Genomic DNA, 23,170 nt, shown 5'->3' on the forward strand with positions numbered 1-23,170 from the left:
GGTGTCAGATCTCGTGCATCCCTTCACAGACAGGTGCTGCATGTAGAATAACAACAGGTTACAAAACATACCAAGGACATGAAATCAACACCTGTGCCACTTCTTCACATTTACACCACAGGAAGTCCAAATATCACAAAAACAAAGTTACTTTGGTAAAAATCCCATCACACACACACACACACACACACACACACACACACACACACTGTTTAGTGTCTGTGTATCTGATCCACCAAGCAGCTCTTATTGTGGAGAGAAATCTTCGTGTTGGAAACAGTTTGCTTCATTCCCACACTGACCTAACACTAAAATAACGCTGGTGTAACATTAAAATAACACTGGTAGAGAGTCGTTGAATCCAAAACATAAAGTTTATCTTTGTGGACGTGACGTCCTTTATCTTGGACATATGATGAGGTTGTCTGACATTGACTGCTGTGTAAAGGCAATTCTGAGATTTCTTTCAAAGTGCTTTAAATATTTTGTAAACTAGTTGCTGTTCAAACAGTTTTCAGTCTCAGGATTTTGTGGGCGGTGCTTAAAGGGCGGCTCGATGACACGCTGAGGCCGCCCTGAGCTAGAGAGACAGAGATGAATTTGAGTGTTTCAAAGTCAGTCATGAACTCATCTGACACGTTTCAGTCACTTCAAAATAAACCTCACTGAATCCTCCTGAGCCCTGCAGCAGCTTCAAACACAGCAGATTAATGCTCATGATTTTAATAAAACATTTTTCTGTTAAACTTTGATTTAAAAAATAAAATGAATATAAGTAGCATTAGTTTTATATTCTGAAAATCCTGTTAAACACGTGTTCTTTCCTCCATGTTTGAAGTCAGAGCGCAGTATGGAGCTGTCATCACTACATTATTGCATACTTTATGACAACATATGCTTTGCGTGTAGCCATCTGCTGCATTCTCTTCAGTCGGGGTCACTTCTTGGATGAGTTTGTATCAATGAAAGGAAAGAAAGAAAGAAAGAAAGAAAGAAAGAAAGAAAGAAAGAAAGAAAGAAAGAGGAAACAGAGACGCGGCGCTTCATCACGCCTTCGTTAACACGACAGCCGAGCATGAAATCAAACAAAGTGGAAGCAGGATGAGTACAGAGAGAGCGGGAGGGAGTCACATGGTTACATCATACAACAGGCAGGTGTGCATGTAAGTGTAGCTTTAATGATGTATGGAGCCGTCCCCCCTCCTGAGTTGCTTAGCAACAACAAGAAGAAGCTGCTCACCATCCAGTCCATTGCTCGCTTTTTTTTTTTTCTCCCCCAAGTTCCCGACAAACGGCTCATATCACATCTTGGATGCAGCCAACTGTAGAACCAGTCCAGCGTTTCCATCCGTCAGCTTCATCTTCTCCGTCAGCTTCATCTTCTCCTTCATCTTCTCCACCAGCTTCATCTTCTCCTTCAGCTTCATCTTCTCCTTCAGCTTCATCTTCTCCATCAGCTTCATCTTCTCCTTCAGCTTCATCTTCTTCATCAGCTTCATCTTCTCCGTCAGCTTCATCTTCTTCGTCAGCTTCATCTTCTCCGTCAGCTTCATCTTCTCCATCAGCTCCATCAGCTTCATCTTCTCTGTCAGCTTCATCTTCTCCATCAGCTTCATCTTCTCCGTCAGCTTCATCTTTTCCGTCAGCTTCATCTTCTCCATCAGCTTCATCTTCTCCGTCAGCTTCAGAAGACGTTCTCTGTGATCGTCCTCTGTGCGGCTAAAGTTCTTCATGTGGGCTCGAATCGACTGAAACTGAAAACAGATCGATCAGCTGAAAGATTAAAGAACTGACATCAGTTGAATGAATCTTTAAAGATCTTCATTCTTGAAGAAATCAAAATAAAATAAAATGTATCTTCACGTTCACCGACTGATTCTATGAGCCAGACAAACCTCCGCACCACGCTGCTTCAGTCTGATAAGAATTTCTGTATTTCATGGATGTAATCAGCTTTTTTTTATTATTCATATGTTGGGTTTCATTTTTAAAGGTTCATTATTGGTTTTCTTTCAGTTGAGAGTTTGTCCGACACATAACAAACCTCAGTTGAGCTCTTCAAAGTCGGACACGAGTGTAATATCTGTAATGTGGTCTAAGATTATTTAAAAGGTGACATGGAACAAGCTGTTTGTATAATAAGTGTTCGTCTCTGTTCAAAGTATGAACATAGATTCATTCAGTGGATCCCAGTGAGTGATGACACATTAAGCTTTTATTTCTATTTGGTTCAGTATTAATATTCATACACAGATTTATATATATGTGGCATTTTGCCTGTATAAACACAGATATTAATATTATGGTTATTATTCATGTCCTTCCATAGCGTTGCAGTTTATGTCCACTTTACAGGAGATGTAAAGTGTTTGAATAATTCAATCTTTTCTTCAGAGCTTCTTGTTTAGCGTCACGCTGTGTATCCAGGCAACCCGATGCATAGTCCTGCTTCCTTTCTATTTCTGCGTTTCGCTGTAGTATTTAAATATATACTCGGTTTTCATGACAACTTTGAGCGGAGTGGAGTGTCAGTCTGCACGCTCGGTTGTTATTTTCATCTTTTATTAATTTTAAATGTGCAAATGAGTCGACTAAACTCCTGAGGCTGCGGCCGTGAATGAGCTTCACATGACTGAATGTTGTTTCATGGTTTCACCTGGACCATCAATCTGTAAATGTGATTTTTTTTAAAGTAGCTTTGCTGTTTCAAATTTTTGTGCTGAAGCAATTTGTGCCAAACGTTTTTCCATTTCAGTGAAAATCATAGTTGAGTTTTCTGTTTCCAGCCCCTGAGGCAGCATTCAGACCTCTGTGGGCCCGAAACTCTCTTTAAACCACACGAATGTAAATCTCTGAGCAATTACTGCTGTAAATGAATAAATACAGTGCAGCGCCTGTGCAGGGCGTCTTCCCTTACACTTAGGTTTGATAGAAATGTGACTGGACGATTTAAACAAAGAAGATAAAACTGATCTAAAGTCTGTTTCACTGTAACTGTCATGGACCAACTATCTTCTTATCTGCAGTGAACAGAGCTAATGACCAGTGTCTGATATTTGAGAAAAGGCCAGCGTGTTCTCTGCTGTGGCTTGAACTCAAAGACTCGACGCTGACACCTGTGGTCATTAATACTCGGCTGCCTTTGGAGAGATTCTCATGGGTGGCTGAATGCGTGAGTCTGCCTGATAACAGATAATTCAGCTGAAAGTCTTCAGTCCAACAGGCCATCTGTCCTGCTGTTAAAGACGATATGTGTGTGAGTGTTGTTCCACCTCGAGCCTCCAGAAGAGCTTCACTGCTCCCTGACAAAGACGCTTCAAGTGATGCACACAGCGTATGAATTCATTAACTATTGGAACTTTAAGGAGAAGTGTGGACGTGGAAATGTGACGCTTATCGGCTCGAGTATTGACGTAAGGACGCGCTGTAACTGTGTCACGTGTGATCTAGCAAATAAAAACCATTAAGACACGTAGAGATCTACTTGAAACATGCAGAGAAATCAGAGAAGAACCAACATTAGATTAGAACAGATTCTGTGAACACCATCTTATGAAACATATCAGCAACACACGTGTCAATGGACGGTTTCTCGAGATATGTGTAGGACAGTCGTCTTAGTTAGATGGTGGTTGACCAAATGACACCAAATCAGATTATATCTGCAGATGTGAGTCCACCAAATGTGGTTTGCAACATCACGAAGTGTTCAGGAGTATGACACCATTTGAAATAGAAGAAAAACTTTGTGGAAGATCAGAAATCCAGCTCAGTCTTTCGGCTTGGTTCAGAGATGTTTTGTATCTGGATCTGGAATGATTTGAAGAGGAGATTCATCTGGACCCACATAACCCAGGAAAACATCTGAGAATCCACAGCAGTGCTTCTGAACACCGTCTTTATGAAACTTGCTGTCTCATCTGTTGTTTTAACGATGGCCTCAGATGTGTTGACTGAAGGCGACAGCGTGCGAGTCACTTCATACAACCTCGTCCCTACACTCGTCTAACACTAAAACATAAAGTTTGTTCAGAAACAGTTTATCTTTGACATACGGCATCCTTTATCTTGTGTTTCTAGAGCAGGGGTCTTCAACCAGGGGTCCACGGCCCTTAGGGGGTCTGCAGAGGTACTGCAGGGGGTCTGCCAATTTTTGTCATAATAATTAAGAATTTTCACCAGATTAATGGTGAATGTGAGGGCGCAGGGAATTAAGAAACTACAAACATTTGGATATGTCCAAAGATGCACATCTGTTGTCATTTAATAACCAATAATAATTATGCATAAACTTTTTTTTATCAGTCATAAACACAGACAGGCTTCATAAGGTGAAATAAAAGGTGAATAAAAGAAATATGAAAGTTATTATAGACCAGGCTTAAAATGTGACACATGTAAAGAAATGAATTGGATGTGGAGCTTCAGTTCACTTCAAACTGCTCATACGTTTATTTGGGAACGTTCTGTCAACGTTACAAAAACACTCTGTAACTGTTAAAGTATGGTAAGGTTGTCTGGATGTTAGTTATTGGTTGTGTATTGGTTGCAGAAAGACAGACAAACATTAATGTAACACCTGTAAAGTGATGCACGCAGGTGAAGGTCTCTCCAGCTCTTTGGATCAGCTCCGTGCTGTGCAGTCTCCTCCTCGAGGGAGCGAGGGGAGGTGTGTAAGGGGCGGGGCAAGGGAAGTCATTTGCGTGTGTGTGTGTGTGTGATGGAGTGTGTGTGTGTCAGCGGAGGGGGTCGTGCTGGGAGGAGGCGGCGGTAGTAGAAGGTGTGAGCGGGATCATGTGCGCTGCGCGCGGCAGCTCCTCTCCGCAGAGCCGCTGTCCGTGGAGCCGAACGGGGGGAAGAAAAAGTCTGGATCAGAACAAAGTGATGTGATGTGAACGAGCTGGAGGAGTAGCAGAAAAAAAAGAACAGGAGTAAACATGAAGTCCATCATCAATGCCTTAAAAAAGGAAGGTAAGCTCTCTCACTTTAAACCGGCCGCTTCGGTTCCGGACGCGCAGAGTTCGGAGCAACACCTTGACTGTGAACTTGAGGTGGATGTGCAGCAGATCTGAGTGTTTGCATTGAGAAAAGTCCACATGCATGCTCGAGTCTTTGTTAAAAAGTGCTCAGTATTTTTATCGCCTCTATTAAAGGGAGGTAGGTCGGCGCGTATCGAGGTTACAAGAATAATCTGCGTTTACGCAGGAAGAGAAGGAGGCTGCGCCGAGCTGGACCAGCTTTTAGGTCACACAGGCAGAGAGGGATGGAGAGCGGGACTCCAAGGTGGAGAAAACACCCACAGACGTGACTATGTGCTGTCCCCCCTCACCCAAACAGAACCTGAACAGCCCCTCATCCATCTGCCGGTGTGTGAAACCATGCCGGAGCTTTGATTCATCACCAGCGCTGCTATTTCTCAATGAAGAGTCGGAAGCAGGCGCAGCGCAGCCGGCTGTGCAGCCTATAGGCGGGGAGACGGTGCCAAGCAGTCTGGATTCTGTAGGAAGGAGCAGAAACACTCAGAAGTGGGATTTCTGGGATTAATTCAGACGTTGCATTGGCTTGTTGTAGCTGCACTAAACTGACAGCTCAGTGTAATTACTGTGGGAATGTGTGAATGTGTGCAGAGGTCGCAGCTCTGCATGAAGGTGCAGCAGATGGAGATGAAGCCTCCAGTGGTGGAATGTGAAAGCAGCACACTGTCGGTTCTTCTTGATTTGAATTCATTCAATGTGAGCTGTGATGTTCGAGTGTTTGTCAGATGTTGGAGCTTTTTTCCAGACGCTGAGTTGATGTGACTGTGACTGTCGGACAGATCAGCTGACAGTGTGACCCTGAGGCTTCACTATGATGAACTATAGAAACTATAAATACTCTGAAGTGAGCAGTAAATTGAGGTTCTGGGATCTTATGAATCATCAGCACTTTGCGTCATCACTGACAGTGTAGTTTCACATTACTGTAATTTACCCATCTGTCATCTCATAAGCACAGGCCAAGCATTGCATTGTGGGACTTTTTTGTCGTTGCTTCGTTGTAAGAATTAGAAGTGGTTTGGACTAAATAAAGGACGGAGGTTTTTTATTCACGCCGGCTCGGGAGTTAAAATCAAAGGTTTGAAATAAAGAAAGAGTTCACAGGATCCGAGAGGAGGTCGGCTTCAGGGCTACAAGAACCCGGATCCAGAACATGGCTGACAAACCCAACATGGTGGAGAGAGCTGAAGATCTCCTGATCTCCTTCACTGAGAGCAGCTTTGAGTAAACTGAAACATGAAGTGTGAGATCAGGTTGTCTTCGTTACTGTAGGAGATACACTGTGCTTCACGTGATGAGCTTTCATCGTAGCCACATGTGACCGATTTCATTTCTCAAAGCTCCATCTGATGGAAAAGTCTCTCTGTGATTGCGTAACATTGGCTGAGCCGAACATTTCTTATCCAGCTTGAAGGACACGAGAGGAGACGAGTCCTGTGATCTGTCAGCGACCGATATTTGTCTTCTAAAACTCACGACTGTCACAGAAATGATTCACACGTTCAGTAAAAACTTGGTCAAAGACGTGAAGCTGAGGCAGACTAAATGAAGCCACCTGTCAATCAAAGCGTCCACGCTCTTAACCCTGCATAACTTTAAGCCTTAATATAATGTGAACAGGTGAGTTGTATATAAATTCACCCTCAGTACAGTTGTCATGAACGGGGAAATTAGCTACAGAGACCAAAACTGTTTTTTGTACCAGGCTGTAAACATGTTTATTTCTGCTGTGAAGTTGGACATTTGGACATGGGGACTTATGGAGACTGACTCACTTCTGGAGCCAGACTCAAGTGGACGTTAGAGGAACTGCAGGTTGTGGCGCTTCCTGTATTGGTTTCACTTCACAGACGCTGATGCTTGAGGTTAACTGGTGACTCTAAATTTCCTGCAGGTGTGATTGGTTGTTGGTCTCGTGTGTCAGCTCTGTGATGAACTGGTGACACGCCCCTCCGATGTCAGCTGGCTCCACCCCCTCGGTGGTGGGGTCGGCTGTGTTTTTTTCACACCCATGGACGTTGCCGCTCGACTGAGTGTCTCATGGTTTGGTCATTAATGGCGGGAACTCACTTCACAGATGTTGGATGATTGTGACTGATCCGTTCTCGTCGTTCCAATCTCGGCCAATTGTTGTTGACGGATGAAAATCATACGTGTGGCGTTCAGTGATTTTAAATAATGACAGCCTGCGTCTCGTTCTCATTATTTAAAGCTTGTTTGTTATTCACAGCTGGACTCGGTGCTGACGTCACGTGTTTGGGTGTGAACCGGAGAAACCATAGTAAAAATAAAACGGCACAAAAGCTCAGAGAGAGGAGCTATTCTCTCATCAGGCTTCAGCTCAGAGCTGCAGCTCAGCTAAAGTTAACCTGACTTTGATGAAGTTCTCTCTCCTCTAGCCGTCCCTGCAGAGTTTGCCCTCCATTCACCACCTCGTCCAAATTTAGAGTTTTGCTCCGTTTTCTTTCCCTCCTCTGCCGGATCGCAGCTTAGCGCAGTAAAACGAGGGGCTGCCCCGGCCTCGAGGTCACGGTGCCGCCCGGTCACGTCCCCTCTCTCTTCTCTTTGCTGTCTGAAACATGCAGGACGTGTGTGTGTGTGTGTGTGTGTGTGTGTGTGTGTGTGTGTGTGTGTGTTTCCAGGTTAAGGAAGATGTAAACTGGGCTGATTTGAACTTGAAGTTGTTTTCCCGTTAAGAGCAGCCTCGGGGAAATGAAGACTAATTGCTCTCTAATTCACTGTGCACACTTGACAGACCTGAGCTCTGCAGTAACATCTGTAACATCCTGATTTTGCACAGCTGTCTGGATTGGCTGTTCGGCTCACATGGACTGACTCCCTGTAACGGGCTCATGTCAGCGTCATGGTTTAGCCGAGTGCTTCCAGACTCTCTGACCTCCGACATGCGTTCTGTGTTTCAGGAGCATTTAATTACACAGATCCACTGATTGCTTCTCCAGCTGTTACATAAGATGCTCGGCTTGTTTGACTTGATAATCTATTTGCATGCGAGAGGTTCAGAGACAGAGCGAGTCCTGAGCCCGGAGCTGAAGTTCAGACTCGCCCCGCCAGCTCGGAGGCCACCTCAGCTCCTAAATGTGCTAGCTCATTAGATGTTAGCACCTCTTCTCTTCATCAACACGTCTGCTGCAGACACAGAGAGAGAGAAAGGTCTGAGACATTAGTCTGGGGAAGTGATAATGACTCAGTGAATCTTCTTTCAGATGTTCAGGAAGCAAACAGCAGGAAGCTGCGCCACAGCCATGCCAGCCCGGTGCCATTGTATTAATCAGCCCATAATCAGGAGATGCTGATTGGCTGAATGGCTGCGGGCCCTGTTCAGCTCTCCCTGCACTCGTGTTGTAATTGTGAGGAGAGCTGGAGATGGCAGTTGTCATCTCACAGTGTAATGGAGGAATGTATCCGTGGGGAAATCAAGGCCAACCTCCATTACTGGCTCAGTCCGATGGTACAGTGCAGTGCAGTGAAGGCCCGGGGAGCTCGGCTCTGCTCATGTAATGCTGATAATCATGCTAACAATGGTCACAGAGAGAGAGAGAGCAGCCACGGCCAATCACCAATCTGAGTTCAATATTGGCGTGTCCGAGCTGCTGTATGTGCACAGCAGAGACAGTTCCATCCCTCCGATATTGATTCGAGCTGCCTCGTGTTGGAGCGGGACCCACACAGTCAGACAGAAAGAGATTAGGTTTTGATGGATTGATGGGAAAAAAAGACAAGGCACATACAATCAGAGCCGAGGAGGCGCCCAGAGAGGGTCAGCGGGTAGACCGTCACAGGCTCGGTGACGTCAGACGGAAAATAGCACACGAGCAGGAAAAGGTGAGTTATTTATACGACTTCTCCATCTCCTGTCTCCCCGAGGTACGAATGCTGATGTGCACTTTGTTTCCAGCACGCTGACGGCTTAACGCCAAGGCTTAGCTGCAGCTCAGAGCGCTCTGCTCCAGGTTCTGATTCTAGTCTCAGTGAATTAAGGTGTTTGAGTTTGCCATGTAGACGTCGGGTCAGAAAGTGCTGCAGTTTTTACATCAACCATTCACTGTGACAGCGAGTGGTGAGCAGAAGAAAAAGTGTTCCAATGGGTCCTTGAAATCCTTGAGAGTTTGTGAAGTCTGTTTGAAAACAGACATAAATAGACTGATAGACTTTACCCTTAACCTTGATGCATGTCTCAAACTATGCCGTGTTGTGTCCTTGAATTTGATCGTGGCTTTGCTCGATGTGTCACTGACTGATCACAGAGTCCGTCTTTAACTCACCTCACGTCGTCGCGAAGGAGAGAACACACGGGCAGCGTGAGCTGACCAATCACAGCTCTCGTGGCTGCTTCACCTTCCAGGCAGACAATGCAGAGTCTGAATGAGGCTCCAGCGTGGTCATTACATGCACTAATTAAAGTGTGACCAAACGCTCCTAAGAATAAAATACAATGGAAGAGGCACAGTCTGTTCTGCAGAGTGTGCAGGATGAACGAGCATCAGGATCCAGCAGAGAAGCTGCACATACACGCGATGACTGACTGTTTGTCCATCACAGCAAATGCAGTTCAATATAGAAAGGACTGTTATTGTCTGACATAGTAACTGTGCATGTGTCATGAAGTGAATTTAGACGACTTGACTTGATGAACGTTCAGTCAGTAGCATAGCATCAAAAGCTGCTCAGCACGTTGTCTCTGGACCGTCGACAGTTGGCCCAGAAGGTTCTTCTGCAGGGTCAGTAGATCTGCTCCATCCTGATATCACTGGTAGGTTTTCTGGACAGGACTTGCTGGTGGTCCCTTGCGTTTGGCTCCAACACAGTTGAACACTGTTCCTGTAGACTCCTCCGGTCTCTGTAAAAAGCAGTTGCTGCGTGCTGACATTAAACCTCATCATGCAGAACTTGTATTTTAAGCATGTATTAGTGCTGCAGCAACAGAAGTCTAGCAGGCGGCACCGCACTGCTGATGCTGTGAAGAGCACAGGTCCTGAACGCACCTTTACTCTGGGTCCAGGGTCATCTAACAAATCATTCAAGGACTTTGGTCCAAGGTGTTTTTCTTCAGGGATGATCAAGAGTTCAGAGTCAGTGGCTCTTTGTGAGAGTGGAGGTCTTCTTCAGGGATGCAGAGGACTCCAGTGTCTCTGCTGACCGGACTGTGTTTCTTTAATTAATTGCAATTGATGCTAATGAGATGAATAAAATGTGGTTCCTTCTCCCTCGTTCCTCTGCAGTGCCTTTCCGCGAGGCTCCAGCCTACTCCAAACGCCGCCGGGGTCCGTCTTCTGGTAACGGCAGCGGAAACGACCAGTCGCCCTCCTCGTTATCAGCGCCGCGGGTCCTCCTGCGCTCCAACAGTGACAACAACCTAACGGTCAGTCAGTACCAGCAGCAGCACGGTTCTCCTGGCAACTGGGCCCCCCATCAGCAGCAGCAGCACCAACACACCCAGCCCCACCTGCCCAGGGCCCCCCAGCAGGGTCACTCGCAGCCTGGCTCCTCAGCATTACATCGCAGCCTGTCACCCCAGCTGCTCCAGCAGATGCCCAGCGGCAGCCCCAATGGCAACGTGGTGGTCCGGACCATGGGGAGGGGGGCAAGGAGCCGGTCACCCTCCCTCAGCCGGCTGGGGGAGGAGGCCAGACGAGGTATACCATCACAGCGACAGCCCAGGTGAGTCTCAGCCTGACAACGTCAGAGTAATCGTCTTTTTTCTTTAAATGTCTGTTCAGTCGCTGTCTAACACAGCGGGGATCGAGCCTCTGATGAAAGCATTCGCAGTGTTCTGAACTGGGCGTCGGTGACGTCACGCCGGGGAGAATTCACAGGCGGTGCACAGTTAGTGACGCCTTCTCCATCGCCCAGCAGCAGTGGTTAGTCCGCCAAGGAGGGTAGGCGGACTTCACGCAACTAACAGCCTCGTGTGTGAAGAGGTGAACTTAGACATCGTTCTGTTCCCGCCTTCACGTGTACTGGTGAAGGACGTCACACAGGCGTCACTGTTTGCATCTCTCTGGAAGTGAGGTCCAGAAATACGCCTTCAGTTACCGCTTATCGCCATAGCTACCGGCAGGGACAAGGAAACAGAGATCTTTGACTTTAAAGGTGTGCGATGCTAAATCAGTGCTCAGTCCTGTTTAAGGGAGCTCGTGTTATTTTTACATAAGACAATATAATTGTGCTTTTAAGGACCAAAAACCATCTCAGCATCTCTCTGGAGCTCGAACGAGAACGGGACATTCTCGCTCAGTGTTTTATGTTTTGAGCCTCTCTTCTGATTGGCTGGTCTCTGAGTGACACATGTACCTGTCCACATGGGCCCACTGACAGGTTAAAGAATGGACAGTGTATGCGTGACATACACATCACTCACAACCGCTCAAAGTCTGTGGCTCTGGACACCGCCATGTTGGCAGTCCTGCCTCGTCCACCTTCAGGCTAGAAATCGGCTGTTGGTTGTTCAAACAAGCCACCTGTAACATCACAGGTTCTGACGTTTAAAGGCACAGTAGCTGAATATGAGCTGTGTGCATTTCTCAGTAAGTAGAGCTGCTGTGTGATAACAACAATGTAAATCTGACTTTAATGTTTTTGTCGGAGCCACAATCTGTTCGGATTCAGAAATCTCAGAGACAAATAAAAGCTGAAAGTGTCTTCAGAAATGTTTTCTGTTAGTTTCTCTAACTTGGATGAAGTCTCGTCTTTTAACAAGCCGCTCAGAGTGAGAGCTCGCGGTGTGCGTGTCCTCCTCACAGCTCTGGCAGCATGCAGTTAAGTCTTCATTACTGTATGTACAGTGTACGTCCTGTCCCACCATCCCCCCCCGTGCGAGATGATGTATGACGGGTTCCTCTGGGAAACGTGCCATCAAAAAGACTCCAGCTTCCTACGGTAGCTACGGCAACCGTTGCCATGGTTGCCTACAGACACTTTGCAGATGCATGCAAGTTTGTATGCACGTAGGATGTGTGTGTGTGTGTGTGTGTGTGTGTGTGTGTGTGTGTGTTTCACACACCTGCTTTAAGAAGACTCATTACAACTTTAAGTGTGTGTGTGTGTGTGTGTGTGTGTGTGTGTCCACCTGCACCTGACTAAGTTCATTCAGAAATCCCACCGTGTGTGTGTGTGTGTGTGTGTGTGTGTGTGTAGAGTTATGTGTGTATTTGTGTAGTGTGTTTGTGAGATGAGTGTGTGATTCGGTGGAGGATTAAAGTGTGACGGTCGTTTATCTTGAAGCGGTGTAACTGTCAATCCCGATTAAGACACATGCTCTCTGTCCTCCTCCACCTCCTCCTCCTCCTCCTCCTCCTCCACCTCCTCCTCCTCCTCCTCCTCTTCCTTGGCAGATGGACACATTTGGAAGCACTCGGCTGCACCAACACTACCCACACTCTGTAGCTCTGCCTCTGTCCAATGTCGAGGAGAGGAGAGACGCTCTGTAGGTTTCTAGAAAAAGATGTGAAGATGAAGCGGTAGAATTAAGACAGGATGAAGAGCAGAAAAAAGGAGGAGGAGGCCGCTGAGGAAGAGAGAATAAAAGAACAGAATGAGGGGTTTGGAGCGAGGGTGGAGGGGACGGAGGGGAAGACAAGTGAAGGAGGAGATGAAAGAAGGGCCAGAGAGACGGGGGAGGACAGTTGCCTTTGCTTCAGCAGTAACATGAACATCACTATCATGTCTTCTGACATACTTCACACACAGAAAAAACAAACTCCGGGCGTGGGTGGGGTTGGGTGGAGGGGCGCTGGCAGAGAGAGAGCCAGTTTGATCGTCGACAGATTAGATGTTTCTGTGAAGTGACAGCGGTTTAGCACAGAAAGCTCAAGGACTCTTCATGTTCAGTGTAAGGAACATCACATCCACTCAGCTCCAGTGTCCACGATACACCAGTGGACAGTCTCACCAACGACACTTCATATACCTCACCAACCCTCACCAACGACACTTCATATACCTCACCAACGACACTTCATATACCTCACCAACGACCTCACCAACGACACTTCATATACCTCACCAACGACACTTCATATACCTCACCAACGACCTCACCAACGACACTTCATATACCTCACCAACGACACTTCATATACCTCACCAACGACACTTCATATACCTCACCAACGACACTTCATATACCTCACCAACGACACTTCATATACCTCACCAACGACACTTCATATTCACTTCACCAACGACACTTCATATACCTCACCAACAACCTCACCAACAACACTTCATATACCTCACCAACGACACTTCATATACACTTCACCAACGACACTTCATATACACTTCACCAACAACACTTCATATACCTCACCAACGACACTTCATATACATCACCAACGACCTCACCAACGACACTTCATATGCCTCACAAACGACACTTCATATGCCTCACCAACGACACTTCATATACCTCACAAACGACGCTTCATATACCTCACCAACGACACTTCATATACCTCACCAACAACACTTCATATACCTCACCAACAACACTTCATATACCTCAGTATAAAGAATGGACGGAGCATGAATGAAGCTGCCGCCATGTTGGCAGTCCTGATTCTTCTGCCTAAAAATCATAATCAAAAGATCATCAACGGACACCTGGTTGCTCAAACAGGTCACCTGTAACCACACCCACCTGTCAGTCAAAGCGTCCACGCTCTTAACCCTGCATAACTTTAAGCCTTAATATAATGTGAACAGGTGAGTTGTATATAAATTCACCCTCAGTACAGTTGTCATGAACGGGGAAATTAGCTACAGAGACCAAAACTGTTTTTTGTACCAGGCTGTAAACATGTTTATTTCTGCTGTGAAGTTGGACATTTGGACATGGGGACTTATGGAGACTGACTCACTTCTGGAGCCAGCCTCAGGTGGACGTTAGAGGAACTGCAGTTTGTGGCACTGGTATTGGCTTAATGTCACAGCCACAGAGGTTGATGCTTGAGGTTACACTGTGACTTTAAAGGTGTGAATGTTTGTCTGTGTGTGTCAGCCCTGTTATGAACTGTACAGGGTGGACTGTTGCCTAACACCAGCTGTGATTGGCTCCAGCGGTTCTGGATGTAGGTCTTCAGCAGGAGGCGATGTGCTCTGGGCTGAGAACACATTGTTTCTCAGGATTTCTTGGCACTAAGAAAAGAAGTGTGCTGCACATGTGTACAGCCTTTCTAGAGGACGTTCAGGTTAGCACTGAGGCCTATTTGTGTGTGCTCGCCTCCTGAGGACGTGGAACTAACCTCATTCTTAAAACAAGTCATGACCAGATGCACGTTTCAGTGGACATGACCTTGCTATAAAGCGATCGTGTTGTCGCTCACGGTCCTCGTCCAATAAGTGTGAACTTTAGCTGTCAGAGCTCTTCCCACCCAGCTGCCCTTTAAAGCCTCGAATTCAGCCGCTTTCTCTCTCTGCTTCTGCGTTTGCTCGCTCTTCCTCTTCCTCTCCTACCAATAATCCCATCCCCCCTTCATCCAACCTCCACCCACACACACACACACACACGTCTCTGTGGCATCCCCTTGCTCCCACTTGACATGTCATTTGTTAGAATGCAACACACATACACAAGCCCACGCACACACACACACACACACACACATTCTTATACACACACAAACCAGCACATGGTGACAGCTGTCAGTCACCCTCGGGGTGTCATGGCAACAGCTTCCCAGCAAGAGTGTGGTGAGAAATGAGATGTGTCCAGTGTCAGGACAGACAGATCTGAGGATCATCAGACTTTTAACAGTGAGAATTCTGTTGACGAGCGCTCATCAATGTTGTTTTGAGTTTGAGCGGATGAGACCGCCTCAGATGAAGCTGAAGGTTATTTTCACGATTCCGATTCCATTATCGATTCTGCTTAACGATTCGATTCTTTAACGATTCTGCTTAACGATTCGATTCTTGATCGATTCTCATTTGGGAAAAAAAGGAGAACAAACAGTTTGATCAGCATCAACTTTGTTCAGTTAGAAATATCACGACCTTACAAAACCAACAGCGAGGTCAGCAGAGGCCACAGCCTGGATAATAGTAACGATGTGTAACTACCTTCCATAGTAACCACAGAGGTGTTCATAGCCTGGCTGCTGCTGCTGCTGCTAGGTTGAGATTCATCTCCAGTCTGAAGTGTGTCAAAAACACGACATTCATTTAAAATATTACATGTTGTGTGCACAAATGTTTCTGCGTGTTGGTCGTGTTCCCTGCCGACGCTGTTATCTCGACTTTGCAATGATTGCAAGTCGCCCTGTTGCCGTCTGTTTTGGTGAAATGCAGCCAAACCTTGGAGCGTTTGAACCGAGTGGGTGACGTTGTTTAGTACTGATTGCACTGCACGTGAGAAACTTGCGGAAGTTACGTGACGTAATTAGTCGTGCTTTCTGGAATCGATAAGAGAATCGTTAGATAAACGACTCCATGGAATTAAAACACACGGAACCGGTTCTTGTTGAGAACCTGTTCTCGATTCCCATCCCTACTGACGGTTAGAGGTGTCTGTTAATATTTCAGCGCTGAGTTTGATCCAATCAGGGCTCGGTTACGTAGAAAGTACCAACGCCGTCACGGAGGTCAGAAGACATTCAAAGGCGATATTAGAAATCAAATCAGATTAGAGCACAGAGAAGTTTTCCTCTGTGAGTTTGATGCGATTATAAAAATTCCCCTCATTGATTTGTCATAAAACAATAAACCCGATGAAAGAGACAATAAACAGCAGTATGGAGAGTGACAGCGTGGAACATGAACAATGAAAAGATAAAAACACAAACAGGATGTGCAGAGATTCAGCTGAACTGACCTGATGTTTAAAACGTTTGCATCAAGCAGAGAGTGAAATAAACTTTTTGTATTCAGACTGTGAAACTTCATTTGCTTCATCTGCCTCTGACTGACCCTTTAGTTAAGTTTACTTCAGTATCTGTCTTCACTAACACGCATCGTGCATCGCTGAGGTTTAACAAACATGTTGAATATTCGTGATGTTTCTTTGTTAGCAGTGTCCTTCTTTCTCTCTGTTGGATGAACCATCCGTCCATCACGGGGAACTTTAACCAATCAGCTCGATGAACTAAAGAACCCGGTCATGTTAGCAGCAGCTACACTAACCTCTCTGTCACGCACACTCCGTGTTAACCCACGCCTGTAGCTCATGCTGTAGCGGCGGGTCGCTCCTCAGAGGACACTGATTGGTCTGAACCTCTGTGGAGGCGAGATGGATCCGTCTGCCTCGCAAGGTCGGCCTGGGATGAGCGTCACATGGCTGCGTACTTGTCCTTGAACACGAGTGTCCTTCTGCACATACGTGACGTACAGACTGAACACAGACACTCTCATGTCATTATGGCTCCTTGGTGCCGCACTCATCCTGAGAGTTGTTTCTCTTTGGAGCCTTTCAGCATCTTTTAGCTCATTGTTTTGGTTTTCTCTGATCTCGTCAACACTTCCCGAGCTGCCCGGCAGCAAACAGCCGGCGGGCAAAGAGATGTTCTCCTCTGAATGAACGCTGACGTGGCTTCATGTCGGCTTAAAGCATAATAATAACTGTGCTCACACGTTTGCCCCCGAGCATCCCAAAAAAACAAAAAAAAATCAGTGAGTACAGTTTAAATGTGTCTGGCTGTAAAGACTGCACTCACAGCACTTTGACTGTGATATTAATAAACGCCTCTGTTTTGATCTATTTTTAGACCTGGCTCTGATCCAGATGTGGTCTGGACTCGTGCGTGTACACCTGCATCAGATCCAGATCCAGACCGCACGCTGATGTCAGGTGCATGTCTGACACGTGACGGCTGATTGTACACTGTAAAAAAATGTTGATCATACTGTATTTGTGTCTGTTCTCTCTCTCTCTTCCTCTCTTTCCCTCTCTCACCTTGTCTCGAGTGATCATCCAATAATAGCACAAATTATGCACAGCTGGTATTAATCAACACTGTCTAATTAGCACCTCAAAGCCACCTGGGTAATTGCAAAAAAAGAGAGAGAGAGAGAGAGAAGAAGAAGAAGCATGAAGGAAAACATGGCTGACGCTTCCTGCTGATCTCGTTTCATCGGCTTCTTCGTGGGAAATGTTTCTCCCACATCGTTATGCCAACGAGCCCCGATTTAGCAGTGACGGACGATGACTGACGATGATAAATTTCACAATAAAAGCACAGCTTCTAAAGCAGAAGGGTGCTGACGTGCTGGGAGGTGTGATGGTGCACGGGCGGAGCGGTGAGATCTCACCTCAGTCTTTAGATGAACGACGTGGAAGTCGTGTTTCTGCGAAGATAACTCTAGTGATGTCATAGTGATGTCATCAGGGTTCGTCTTACAACATGACCTCCTGTGTCCTTTTCTAAACACACCTCGATGATGAATGTCATGAGACGTCCCGGGCTGCTCTCACACTAGACTACGTCATGATGATCTGTGGAAAAACTACAGATTTCAGAAGATGGACTACAAAACGCTCCGTCAGAGATACTGTCAGATTTTAATAATAAATGAATATTGTCCATGTGTCACAGTGAGAATGCTCGCTCGCCCTCCTGTCCACTCAGATATAAACACATTAATCCACCCATATTACTGGCACCCTCGCAGGTTATGTAACGGGCTGTTAGGGGACCTGTAGTTCATGCTCTGTGCTCATGCCCAAAGGTTCAGCCTCTTTGGACCCCGATCCATAAATATATGTCAGGGACTACAAACTCTGTCCTGAACTTTACACACGAGGGAACACAAAGTGACCACATGGTCAAACTTTTAGCTGACTGGGTCCAGACAAGCATCGTGATCGGCAAACAGATAATAATGATAATGAGAGAGTGGGAAGATGCTGCAGGCCCAATATTTAGAAAATATCCTAAAGTCTGATGAGCGAGGTAGAAACATATTAACAGACGGATGATTAATAACCTGATGATCTGCAGCACGCTGGGCAGCATCACCTCGTTTCCTTTTGTAAAGGTCCGAGACAAGAGAGGAAGCATTGAAGCTCCTTTCCTTATCATGGCGGCTACATAAATACTTCAGGTCAGCTTCCTGAACAAAACAGAACATTGGACCGGACCCTACTTCTTATCAGGCTGCATTATGGGAAATGTAGTTAAACACTCGGGGCTAAAAGTCAACATGTGTGTTAACTCTGCGGCATCGATTCAGTTTGTGTCTTTATTAGAGCGCCTCGTTAACATAAATGAAACGAATGCTAAAAGTCCAAACGTTTGTGTGATCAGCTGTTTTCGGAGTTGAACTCTGCAGCAGAGCAGATGGATGGGGATTATGTAACGCTCACATCTGCAGGAATAGTTCTGCTTTGTGTCTTTTTGTTTTCTTTAGTTTCGTCGTTCACTGCTCTGATGCTGTGATGATCCAGGTGAAGGTGAATAATAATCATCAGCAGATTGATGGAGACACGCCGTCTCTGCAGACACAGATTGTTTTAACAGCCACTCCGCTCAGCTTCACTCAGACTTTAAATGAGATGAATGAAAACAATGTAAGAACGTCTCGTTAAGCATCAAACACACTCGGCTTGTACTTCAGATAATTACAGTGAGCATGAGGCCGACCCTTCCATGAGTAGATTGACCAGGATTAGCTGAGAGTCAGAGAGAAGCTGTTTACATCACCGTGCCTCTCAGTGGTACACAGAGTACTTCTTATAGTACTTCTCAGAGTACGTTTTATAGTACTTCTTATAGTACTTCTCAGAGTACTTCTCTGCTGCACGCTTGCAGTCTTGTCCGTGGCGTTCCCTCTGAAAATGTGCGAGCAGCCTCACACACCGTATTGAATGGGGTTAGCTCTCCAAAGGCCCGTGAAGGTTTGAGGAGGAGCGCAGTCTGCAGGACAAGGTGACCCACTTACTTGAAAAAACCATTTCCTTCCTCCTCTCTCTCTCTCTCTCTGTCTCTCTCTCTCTCTCTCTCCAGTTTCCTTCTTTCTCTTTAATCTTTTTGCTTTTTTCCTCATTTCATCTCCGACTCTGCTCGACTCTTTCTGTCCCTCAGATTCTCTGGTGGTTGAAAACGATCGAAGCTTCAATTAAAGACAGAAAATCACAGTTTGATCTCAGATGACGTCCTCGTGACTCACTTTCATTTGACAAGAAGATCTGAAGTTAAGACAAATTTTATATTTTAGTTTAATAATTCAGACGCACAGTTATGTTTATTAAAATGTTCACAGCTTTCAGGTTTTTAAAATAATTATTCTTTAATTGATGAGCACACCTTCATACACACACACACACACAGTCCAGCTGATGTGGTGCGTGTGTTCTGGAAGTCGACCACTAAGTGGCGCTCTGTTCTCATGTCAGGTCCATGAAGCAGCAGCTCTGCTGTCCTCTGTGTCGTCACATCACAGCTCCTGTGGATGAATGATGAAGCTCACATCATCATGAATCACTGAATCCTCATCTGGAGCATCTTTAACGTCAGAATTTAGATTTTTTTTTTTAGCCAATCAGCTCCTCGTGTGCTCTTTAGCGTCTTGTCTTCTACCCAGAATCCTTTGCAGCTCTGAGGGTCAGCGCCTGCTCGTATTCTGCCTGAACATCTCTTAACTGCTTTGTGTATGTGTGCGCACAGATGTGTGTATATCCATACGTATGAATACAATGTAGTTGTGTGTGTGTGTGTGTGTGTGTGTGTGTGTGTATGTGTGTCGTAATGTTCCTTCTTCGTCTTTTGAAACGTCGTCGACCTTCAAACTTCTAAAACACTTTTTACTAAAAACAACATTTATTGATATTTGTTCTTCTGAGTCTCTGCAGCAACATTACAGAAACGTTTGAGTGATGTGTTCAGGTTTAGTAACGGTCACATGACTTCACTCATGGTGCAAAGTGTCTGGAAGCTCCTCAAACTCTGGTGAACTCTTTCAGAGTGATGCTTCTGCAGCGTTCACAGCTAACGCAGCGCTGACTTCATGCAGGACTTGTTGTTGTCGTCGTGCTCTGACGTCCAGTCCTGACCGCTGCTGTGTTTCCGCTCTCTGTCAGTCCCAGCAGTCACGGCGAGGCGGTGGGCACCAGAAGGAAGCTGTACAGCGCTGTCCCTGGGAGACATTTTGTGGTGGTTCGTCCTTACACCGCCCAGGCTGAGGGGGAGATCAACCTCTACAAGGGGGACCGGGTCAAAGGTGAGACTTCATCCATCACTGAGCTTTGACTCCAGCAGCAGCTGATCTATAAAACTACTTTATAATTGATCTCATTTTGTATTAAAGAAGCAGTGTGTAGGATTTAGTGCAACCCCCTCGCCTCACACTACAGTGGCCATGAAACAGTGTTTGCTTTGTCTCTGTGTCCTCTGTAGATTTAACAAACACAGGATTCTTATTTTTATTCACTGATTATATTTCATTTCTGCCAGTAGACCGTCCCGTTAATAGTTACTGAAGTAACTGAAGAAAAGGTTAAATCTGTTGAAATATTCAAGTATCTTCAGATAGAGTAAATGTACTCCATTACATTCCATCAGTGATCAGATAAAAATCCCCTCTCCTCCCCTCAGAGGATCAACCATGAATGCCAGAATCAAAAAGCAGATAAAAGGCGTTGATTCATCGCTGCCTTCGTTTCATAATTGTGTCTGAAAATGAGACAACTGGAAATCAAACAGCAAATTAGCATATCTGATGAAAATGAGTCCCGAGGCTCGACGGGGTCCACGAAGAAAACACGCAGCTCGTCTGCAGACGTGAAGAACGCACAGAGTTCATGCAGCATGGATTATTAATTATCACAGAGGGACAGAAACATCAACATTAATGTGGAGATAGATCACTGTGACCTCGTCTTTATGAACAGAAAAACTTTGAATATGTACTGAAGTACTTTAACAACTACTGACTGCATGTACTTCATAATAAAGCAACAAGTCGCTGGAATCTGATGATGAAGAGACTCGACGTGATGTTTGAAACATTTCTAACCCAAACTGAAACAATCCATGACACTTTTTATCATTCTGACATTTGAAGATAAAACTTAAAGCAGATTTGTCTGGACATAAAACTGAAAGAACAAATGTTTAAAAATGATGTAAATTCCAAACATGGACATGAAGAAGAACTTTTAGCTTTCAGACTGAGCTCGTCAACGTTTGCAGACGTTTCGGCCTCCTGCAGCTCACACTGTGAAAGGATGACATTTAATCAGAACTCCTAATAAATGTCTTTGTTTTGATGAGGACGCATCAATATTCATCAGCTCCATATTCTTATTTTCATCTTTAGAACATCCTTTACCTTCAGTATGGAGGTTTGTATTCTGCTCTGCGTTGGTTTGGGTTATTTAAATGTGTCTAAGTTACTGATCCATTGTCTGTGTCACTAGTCATGACACTCGTGTGAATTCATGTACACAAAAAGATACAGTCAGCTCACATGCTGCCTCCATCCACAGAAACTAACAACAAGAAGTTCAGATCCGTGAAATCACAGAATAGCTCAAACAGGCTGAGCAGTCGAGGCACAGGTGGAGACGTAATGAAACATTTCTCATACATCAGATCATCTGAACTGTCCCTTTAAACAAAGTGTTTCACATGCACTGATCTGATCTTTCATTTTGTACTCTGTGCTCTGTACGGTAACTGATGTCATTTTACACTATCTCATCTCCTCCTCTCCTCTCCCCCCTCCTCCTCCCCTTTCCTCTCCTCTCCTCTCCTCTCCTCTCCTCTCCTCTCCTCTCCTCTCCCCTCTCATCTCCTTCCTCTCCTCTCTCTCCCTCCTCCTCTCTCGCCTCTCTCCTCCCTCTCCTCTCCCCCTCCTCCCCCCCTCTCTTTCCTCCCCCCCTCCTCCCCCCTCCCTCCTCCCCTCCCTCTCCTCCCTCTCACTCCTCCTCTCCCCCTCCTCCTCTCCTCTCCCCCCCTCTCCCTTCTCCTCCTCCTCCCCTCTCCTCCCTCCTCCTCTCCTCGCCCCCCTCCTCGCCTCCGCTCCCTCCCTCCCCCTCCCTCCTTCTCCTCTCCTTCTCCTTCTCGCCTCTCCTCCTCTCCGCTCCCTCCTCCCCCTCCTCTCCTCTCCTCGTCCTCCCCTCTCCTCCTCTCTCTCCTCTTCCTCTCTCTATCCCTCCCCTCCTTCCTCTCCTCTCCTCCCTCCTCTCCGCTCCCCCCTCCTCCTCTCCTCTCCCGTCCTCTCCCCCCTCCTCCTCTCCTCTCTCCTCCTCTCCTCCCCTCCTCCCCTCCTCTCCTCTCGATCCAGTTCTGAGCATTGGTGAGGGGGGTTTCTGGGAGGGCAGCGCCCGCGGCCAGGTGGGCTGGTTTCCAGCCGACTGCGTGGAGGAGATCCCAGCCAAGGCCACGGACGAGAGGAGCTGTAAGTCCCGTCATGGCTTGTGTGGTTGTGGGACGTTGTCTTATGTAGGACACAGTCGTGTTTTTGTGGAGGGAGGTGGAGGGACACAGGACACAAGCTGAGGCTGAGTGCTGTGGCTTCCTGAGGCGGCGTGATGCCACGTGCTTTCTTTTCTTCAGTGCACGAGCTCCCGGTCTGTCTCCGTGTCCCCGGGCCGTGCTGCACAAAGCTGAGCATTGCCCTGCTAACTGAGCTGTGCTCTGAAGTCCTCCGGGTGGAAACTAATGAACATGTCACGCCACAAACAGCACGTCTGTCCTCGTCCTCGCAGTCTCTCTAACGTCTTCCTTCTGTCGCTGCACCATAGTCTTCATCCTCCGGTATTCTTTTCTCTGACAGTGTTTAATTATTGACATTATCACAAAGCACAGTGTTGCTGGAGTCACCTCCCCCACACCCACCCGCTCTCTTAGTCTTCCCTGCTCTGAGTGTGTCAGCAGCGATAGAGGCAGATGGGGAGCAACTTGTTCCCCTCTCTCTCTCTCCTTCTTCTGGGTGGCTTATTTTAAAGCCTGACCCAGGGCCATTGGCACGGGGAGCTCTGCTCACACTGAGCCACGTCCAAACTGCCCCCAGCTCTGCCCGCAAACAAAGCCGGAGTCAGGAAATGGGAGCACAGTATGGCGGCTCGCAGAAGTCCCATTGAAAGGCAAAGCCAGGGGCCGTGTGTGTGTGTGTGTGTGTGTGTGTGTGTGTGTGTGTGTGTGTGTGTGTGCTGCAATTAGACGGCCGTGAATGGCCTG

General features: G+C 46.4%; 1 protein-coding gene across 6 annotated transcripts in view; it reads left to right on the forward strand.

Annotated features, from left to right (window-relative positions):
* Positions 1–4,662: 4,662 nt before the first annotated feature.
* The window catches only part of LOC104929042 (SH3 and multiple ankyrin repeat domains protein 2), an 86,865-nt gene continuing 68,357 nt past the window's right edge, over positions 4,663–23,170 (forward strand). For 5 of the 6 annotated variants that reach the window (XM_027281197.1, XM_027281202.1, XM_027281198.1 and 2 more), the window contains exons 1-4: positions 4,663–4,971; positions 10,277–10,715; positions 20,068–20,207; positions 22,275–22,388. In XM_027281197.1, coding sequence (XP_027136998.1) covers positions 4,938–4,971; positions 10,277–10,715; positions 20,068–20,207; positions 22,275–22,388 — 727 coding nt within the window. In that variant the 5' untranslated portion in view covers positions 4,663–4,937. The remainder of the gene's footprint in view (positions 4,972–10,276; positions 10,716–20,067; positions 20,208–22,274; positions 22,389–23,170) is intronic. The other variant, XM_027281199.1, reaches the window with a different exon arrangement.

This window comes from Larimichthys crocea, chromosome VIII, assembly GCF_000972845.2.
Source record: "Larimichthys crocea isolate SSNF chromosome VIII, L_crocea_2.0, whole genome shotgun sequence".
NCBI lineage: Eukaryota > Metazoa > Chordata > Actinopteri > Sciaenidae > Larimichthys > Larimichthys crocea.